At 52.2% G+C, this 8,296-nt stretch overlaps 1 protein-coding gene across 1 annotated transcript; it reads right to left on the reverse strand.

Moving 5' to 3' along the window:
• Positions 1–3,674: 3,674 nt before the first annotated feature.
• On the reverse strand, positions 3,675–7,569 carry APLNR (apelin receptor). The gene has a single exon (XM_003920445.4). The coding sequence runs from the start codon at positions 7,110–7,112 to the stop codon at positions 5,970–5,972; it is 1,143 nt and encodes a 380-aa protein (XP_003920494.3). The 5' UTR covers positions 7,113–7,569; the 3' UTR covers positions 3,675–5,969.
• Positions 7,570–8,296: the final 727 nt, after the last annotated feature.

Below are 8,296 nucleotides of genomic sequence, written 5' to 3' on the forward strand. Positions count from 1 at the left end.
CTGGGGCTTATCACACTGGGGGTCATCCGGACTTCTGGAGGTGGAAAGGATCTTCCCAAGGGATCTATCAGTCCCCTTTTTAAAAAGCTCAGAGTGAATTAGGAGCCCCTGGGAGATAACTTAGAGGAAGACAGCTGAAACTCAGGAGGGAAGAAAGTTGCAGAGAAAGAAAAGAAAAGAAAGAGAAAGAAAGGAGAGAGAAAGAGAGAAAGAAAGGAAGAAAAAGGAGAGAGAAAGAAAGGGAGAGAGAAAGAAAGAAGGATGGAAAGGGAAAAGGAAGGAAGGAAAAGAAAAACGTCCTGCCCACCCCCCAATTGTCTAAAGACCTGGGTTCTAGCCCCAGACCCCAGACTTCTCGGCATCCATGAGAATTGGGCAAAATTTTCTCTGTGCCTCTAGCCAGCCAGCCTCCCAGAGCTGGGGTTGGGGTGAGTATAAACAAGGGTGAGAGTTGATTCCAGTTCCTCAGAGGGGCTGTGTTCTCCCTGGGCAATTCCTCTGCCCAGAACATTTTCCCCACTAACTGCTCATGTTCCATGCCTCAGAGCAGTCTCCTGGCAGGTACTGTGGCTTTAAAGCCTGTAAAGTCTCCCCTGACGCCCCGCCTGACTCATTCCATTGTCTCCATCACAGGCCCTGGGACACTTGGAACACTTGACAGTTCCTTTAGAACTCACCCCCCTGGGCTACAATCACCCATTGCACTGTCTGCCTCCACAGCCAGCTGTGAGCCCACCCGAGCCCCCTCACCGTCTGGTCCTGCGTCCAGCACAGTGCTTGACACGTACGTGATAAACAAGGACTTGAGGAACAAACAGATGAACGTATGAGTGAATAAATGAAGGTGTGAGTGAACCAGTGAATTAGTAAGTGCCGTCGCAGCCAAGGGAACTCTAAAATCGTGACATGTTTTGGAACGCTTACCTCAGATTTCCCAGGAGACTTGCTGAGGTTTTTTTTTTACAGCCTCTGTAAAAATAACAATAATAGTAGCTCCAATAGCCTGTTGTTACCGTGGTCAATTCCCAAAGGGCTTTCCCTGAGTGTCTGAGAAGAGGCGGAGCAGGCACTGATTCTCTGCCCTCAGTCTCCATCCCTCCCTCCCCGTTTCTCCTTCCCACCTCTGTGCTCCCTCTCCGTCTGGGTTTCTCTCTCTTCACTCTGCCTCTCTCTCCCTGTCTTTGTCTCTGTTTCTTTCTCTCCTCCCTGTCCCTATCTCTGTCTCTCTCTTTCCTTATCTCTGCCTGTTTCTCTCTCTTCCCTCTCTCTCAAGCTCTCTCCTCTTTGCTCTCCCTCTCCCTCTCCCTCTTTCTCTTTCACTATTTCTGCCTCTGTTTCTCTTTCCTCTCTCTCTCCTGTTTCCTTCTCTCCCTCCATGTCTGCCTCTTACACTGTCTCTACTTGCTTCTCTCACTCCGTCCCTCTGCCTGTCTCTCTTTCACTATCTCTGCCTCTGTTTCTCTTCTCAATCTCTCTGTGTCTCTCTCTCCCTGTCTTTCCTCTCTCTCCCTCCTTTGTCTCTTTCTCTCTCACTGTCTACCTGATTTACTCTCTTCCCTCTCTGTCTCTCTCCTTTTCTTTCTCTCGATTCCTCTCTCCCTGCCTCTGTATCTCTCTTTCACCATCTCTGCCTGTTTCTCTCTCCCCACACTTCACTTTTCTCTTTCTCTCTCTCTCTCATTGTCTCTATCTTTCTCTTCACTATCTCACCTCTCTCTCTTCCTTCTCTCCCCCTCTCTCTTCACCTCCCTGCCCTGTCTCTGTCTTTTGGGTACTCTCCACCATTTCCCTCCCCATCCCCATTCACTCTCCACTGTGTGTGAGGCATCTCACAGAGAAGATCTCACTTCCCTTCCCAGACACCTGGTGCTGCCTCATTTGTACTTTGGGAGAAACACCTGCTGGCCATGGTCAAGAATGTGGGCATTAGGCTCAGGAGCCAGATTCAGCTGGTTTCAGGCCCAGCTCTTCCAACTACTAGCTTGGTACCTTGGTCAAGGGATCTAACTAATCTCTCCCAGCTTCAGTTTCCTTATCAGCAAAATGAGGTGAAAATGTGCCCTTGGAAAGGACAGCTGCAATGATTAAATGACATAATGTTTGGGAAATGTTTAGTACAGTGGCAAAGCTCCATAAATGCGAGCTGTCTTGTTCTCCTATCAGTTCTGTCAGCTGTTTTTGCATTGTCTGCAAATGTTATTATTACCCAGGAGATCATTGCTGAAGATGATAAACACCTCAGGACTGAATAGCCCCATCACTACGCCAACCCCAGGATCATTTCAGCCCCTTCCTACATCCCCCAGATAGATGACCATCAGAGCCCAGTTGATTCTGGTTCTGACTCTCTGGTCTTCTGTGCCTACTTTAATTTGGACATAATCTATCTGGATAGAGATTCCCTAAGCCTGACTTTCTTCCAAAAATTATCTGAGGAGCTTTTAGTAATTGTAAACATGTGGGGTGAGTCGAGGAGATTCTGACTCCATAGATCTTGTGTGACATCCAGGAATTGGGTATTTTCAAATCAGAGTGACTCTGATTGGAGAACAGGGATTCCAGCTTCTGGTCTAAACTTGGCGGCTACTCAAGTGATACTAAGTGAATCAGTCAATAGGAGATGGTAAATGAATAAAGGCATAAATGAGTAGATAGATGTATGCATAGATGGATGGATGGATAGATGGATGGATGGATGGATGGATGGATGGATGAAGCATGGATGCATGGATAGATGAATGGATGGATAGATGGATGGATGGATGGATGGATGCATGCATGGATGGATGGATGGATGCATGAATGGATAGATGAATGGATGGATGGATGGACGAATGAAGCATGGATGCATGGATGGATAGATGGGTGGATGGATGGATGGATGGATGGATGCATGGATGCATGGATGGATAGATGAATGGATGGATAGATGGAGATGGATGGATGCATGGGTGGATGCATGGATGGATAGATGAATGGATGGGTGGATGGATGCATGGATGGATAGATGAATGGATGGACAGATGGATGGATGGACGGACGGACGGATGGATGGATGGATGGATGGATGGATGCATGGATGGATAGATGAATGGATGGACAGATGGATGGATGGATGGATGCATGCATGGATGCATGGATGGATAGATGGAGATGCATGGATGGATGGATGCAAGGGTGGATAGATGAATGGATGGATAGATGGATGGATGGATAGATGAATGGATGGATGGATAGATGGATGGATGCATGGATGGATGGATGGATGGATGGATGGATGGATGGATAGATGAATGGATGGATGGATGGATGGATGGATGCATGGATGGATGGACAGATGGATGGACAGATGGATAAACAAAAGTCTACCTCCATGGGAAGAAATGCTGGTATTTTTCCCCAGACCTATGCTCTGGCCTCCAAAATGTGTGTCCTTTTGTTCTGTGACTTTTCAGAACAAAACACTTGGCTGCTCCCCTGTTTCTTTACTTCCGTTTCTCTACACCTAAATCCCAGCCTTTCCCTTTCCTGGTGCCTGTTTCATCCATCCTCTCTCCCTCCTCACTCCATCCCCTCCTTTCAGCTCCCACTTCGCTCCACAGCTTCCCCCTCACCATGCTGAAACATTTGCAAGCTGGAGGTCCTTTTCTTATTATCCCAAGACACTTTTGTGAGAAGAGACTTTGGACACAACAGTTGCACAAACAGATTTATTTGATGAACCACAGTGACTAACAGGGTCAGAAGACGGTGCAGACATTCTGAAGAAGGCACTGGGAGAGGGAAGGGGCTTCACAGCAGGCAGCCTCCTCTGCTTCTGTCCCAGACCACAGGTGAGTTCCAGGCAGGAAGTCTCTGTAGGTTACCCATAGGGGCCTCAGAGAGACACCCTCTTCCCTTATAGAAGACTTTCCCAGTGTTCGCTGGATGCTTTGAGCACAGCTCTGGGAAGGGGAGGTGACTCTGCAGAAGATACCATCTTAAGACAGGGAGACTAGGCTGAGAGGAGTCCCTTCCCCTCTCCTCCTCCCTCTGCCCCCAGAGCTGGTGCCATTCCAGGGAGGGTCAAGATGTCCATTAGCATCAAGCTGGGCTTTTCTTTTCTCTGTTGCTCGTGTCTTGTCCTTCACTTCCAGAGTCCTCCAAGAACAAAACCCGGAATAGACACCCCCCACCTCTAGCTCACAAAGTCTCCACCATGAATTTCATCCTCATGATCTCTCTGGCAGTGTGAACATCATGCCATCTGCCCCTTCATGACTGCTCCAGTCTCTATTCCCAGCTCCCCCACCCAGCAGAAGCCTAGAGGTCTAATCCTGAGGGTAGGGACAGAAAAAAAAAACCCACCTAGTGCCTTTCAGCCCATGGCAAGCAGGGGGCCTCCTTAGAGAGGGCCACTGACCCTGGAACAAGGAAGGATGATGAGGGCAGTGCCCATACATTTGAAGCCAGGTGGGAGGCACCAGAAAGGGGCCAAGAGAGGCTCTTAACTAGCCTCTTCCTTCCTTCATGGAGCCCAAGAAGGAGCAGGAACCCAGCTCAGTAGGCTGCCCCCAAGTCTTGGCGCCAGCTGCTCTGGGCGGGGGGACCTCCCTACAGGAAGCCTGGTGCAAACATTAACTTCTCTCCTACAGCACGGACCAGCCGTTGGAGCCCCCAGATCCAGTGGGGGTTGGGCTTATTTTTATTCTACATTCTTCACTGCCTCAGCATGGCCCCACCCTGCCCCACCCCACCACCCCCTGCCAAGGGTAATGTGTGAACAGCAGAGAGGCAGTGGAGTTGGGGATGGGAGGGGTTCATCCAAGTGACCCAGGCACACCACTGTTCATTCCAGGCTCATCCATATAGACATGTAAGTACACACACAGACAAGAAGCAGGCATTGCCACCACAACCAACGTGACTCTTGGCACCAAGTAGCACCAGTGCCCAAGAAAGAAACTGGCATGATGGGGTAAGATGGGGAGACAGAGAAAACCTTCAGCTCACAGTTCTGCAGGAATTCAGAGAGATGAGGACCTGGAGAGGGAGCCAAGCAGCGTCTAGACTAAATGCAAACGCCCCTCCATCCTCTCTCTCATTTCCCTTCCCAACTCCCCACTCACATAGTGAAACTAAGGAGCGAGCCCATTCATCAGCCCTGCTGCCTTCCAATTCCCATGGAAAATAGAGGAAGGATGAAAGGGTCTGCAGAAAATTTGGAGGATGCATCTCTAGTCAGTGTCATGGTCCCACAGAGGGACTGCAGGAATCACACTAGCCCCAGTTCCCGAAATGACAGGGAAGTGATCCAATCTTAGGGTAAGCTCTGGAGCACCCAGCTCTAAGGGCTAGAGCGCTAACTCTCTGCGGACACACAGCCCACCCCCGCCCCAGCCCATTCCCTGCTTCACACTCAGAAAACGGGATAGAGAGCTTACACAGGGTCAGTCTCGGCAAGCTTTGGGATCCTTAACCCTTAGCAGCCCTTCAGAACAAGAAAGTAGGCAAGGGAGAAGGAGGGATGGAGACAGGGGGATGAGCTATAGGAGGGGATTGGTGCCAGAAGGGATGAGGGGTGACAGCTGCAGAGAGTGGTGAGGGGGAAAATACAAGAAAAGGAGAGAAAAGACGGCTGCAGATCTAAGAAACAGTGGAGGGAAACGAGCTTTTATTGAGTCCAGACTCAGGCTTCGACACTTTAGGGTCAATATGACTTTCCCCCATTTCATGCTAATGGAGAAACTGAGGCTGAGTGAGATGAAACGGCTTGTGCAAGGTCAGGTCTATTGGACCCAGTCTCTTTCCCCTAAAACACAAACCTCTGAGAAAGAATAAAGAAGTAGAGGAGGACAGGGCGGGACAGGAGTCAGCGGGCAGTGAAAGGTCGTGCAGGGAGAAGGTGTAGCCACACTACCTGGTTTTCAGAAAGCAAGGGCAAAGGCTGGGGATGGCCGAGGGCACCAGGCTTCTCTCTGCTCCCAGCCCTAGTCAACCACGAGGGTCTCCTGGCTGTAGGGGATGGATTTCTCGTTCATCTGCTCTCCACCCTTGCCCATGTTGGGGCCGGGCCCCTGGCTGTGCCCCGAAGAGTAGCTGGCTGACTTCTCCCCACTGCTGCTGTGGGAGGTACCCGCGCACCTGCTGTGGCCGCAGCAGAGCATGGAGGTGCAGGCCTGACGGAAGCGGGGGTCGAAGAAGGCGTAGAGGAAGGGGTTGAGGCAGCTGTTGACGTAGCTGATGCAGGTGCAGTAGGGGAAGACGTTCATGAGGAAGAGGTCGAAGTCGCAGGGCCAGTGCAGCAGGCTGCCCAGCATGTACAGCGTCTTCACCAGGTGGTAGGGCATCCAGCACAGGGCAAAGGTCACCACCAGCACCACGATGATGCTCAGCAGCCGGCGCCGCTTCCGAAGGCCCTCGATGCGCTCCTTGCGGAAGTGGCCGGCGATGGTTTGGGCGATGAAGAAGTAACAGGTCAGCATGATGGTGAAGGGCACCACGAAGCCCACGGCGGTGGACGAGACCCCCAGGCCCACCTCCCAGGCCCACTCCGAGCTCACGGTGGCCACCACGGAGTAGTCCATGTAGCACTGAACCTTGGTGGTGTTCTCCAGGTCCCCGGTGGTGCGGAACACCATGACGGGCATGGCCAGGAGGGCAGCCAGCACCCACAGGACCGCCGTGGCCACGGCCCCGCTGACCCGCAGCCTCAACCGAGCATTGGCCACCGGCCTCACGATGGCCAGGTAGCGGTCGAAGCTGAGGCCGGTGAGGCAGAAGACGCTGGCGTACATGTTGACGAAGATGAGGTAGCTGCTGAGCTTGCAAGAGAAGGTCCCAAAGGGCCAGTCATAGTCCCGGTACGTGTAGGTGGCCCACAGGGGCAGCGTCACCACGAAGGTCAGGTCAGCCACCGCCAGGCTAGCGATGAAGATATCAGCTGAGCGCCTCTTCTCCCGGCTGGTCCGAAACACGGTCCAGAGCACCAGGCCGTTGCCCGAGGTGCCCAGGAGGAAAACCAACATGTAGATGGCAGGGATGAGGGCCCCGGAGGATTTCCAGTCTGTGTACTCACACTCAGACTGGTTGTCCGCCCCATAGTAGTTGTCAAAATCACCACCTTCCTCCATGCTGGGGAGTGGAGAGAAGACGGGCAGGGGGTCACAGGCACGCGGGCTCCGTGGCTCTGTCAGCCACTCTGCAAGCACCCTGAATTTCCGGCTTGAGCCTCAGACGGCAGAAGGGCTGAAGGTAGGTGCCCAGAGTCCTTCCCGGCACACAGGAGCTGCCTCTGGGTTCTCCAGACCCTGGAGGAAGCCTCTCGCCGGCAGACCTTCCTCCACTGCCTCCTGCCTTGCCCCGTCTCAGCTAAGACGCTTCCTCGCACCCTCCTGAGTCCGAGTCTCCTCCCTGACTTGTCACTGCCTCCTCCCACCTCCAGACCAGCCCCTCTCCTGTGAGTCCAGATCTTTAAGTGACAGCCCACTTTTTTTTTCTTTTTGTCACTTGGCAAGTGGACCAAATTGACCCCTCCTGTGCTGGGCTGAACATTTATCTGTGCTTTTGCAAGTCCGCTCCCCTGGCCCCGCCTCCCCACTCTGCCTGCCACCCACCTTCACCCCAGCCTCTACCCCTCCAGTTTCCTCGGGCCACCACTTCCTGCCTGCCCTTTAGGGCACTCCCTCCTCAGGGGTCTCCACCCTCCCGTTCTCACCCCCACCTGACCAATCTAAATGGGACACATTATGCAGATTGCAATCCAGCCTGAGCTGGAGCTAGGGCTGGTAGGGAGCAAGTAGGATGTGAGATTTTGCAGGATGGTCAGGGCATCTGGCAGGCCCTCCTGGTAGGCGGGTCTGGCCCCCTCACCTCCCTTCCTGCACCCCCAGCCCCCACCTAGACCAGGTGTCACAGGAGGGCCTTCTGCTTTGCCTCTCACTTCATCTTTCTCTACCTCTTGGCTCTGACCCTTCCTCTGAGAACTCTCATGATTTACAAAGAGATTTCTAGAGAAATCCCCCTACACTTGTGAAGACAGCAATTTGCAGTTTGCAGATGGCAGAGGATGCTTCCGGAGGTTAAGGACAGGGTCATGGAATGGGAAAAACCCAGGACAAAATTACTCTAAACAAGTCATTAAATCTATAGGAAACCAAGGCCCAGCAAGGTCAACGTTTTGCCCAAGGTAATAAAGTGAATTCTGCTACAGTTGATTATTCGCTTTTCTTCTTCTCTAAGCACATAACACAATGCCCAGCATGTCATAGGTGAATGGCTGATTTTTTGGTTGCTGTTGTTGTTTGGAAGAGTTTTG

This window comes from Saimiri boliviensis, chromosome 6 (assembly GCF_048565385.1).
Source record: "Saimiri boliviensis isolate mSaiBol1 chromosome 6, mSaiBol1.pri, whole genome shotgun sequence".
Taxonomy (NCBI): Eukaryota; Metazoa; Chordata; class Mammalia; order Primates; family Cebidae; genus Saimiri; species Saimiri boliviensis.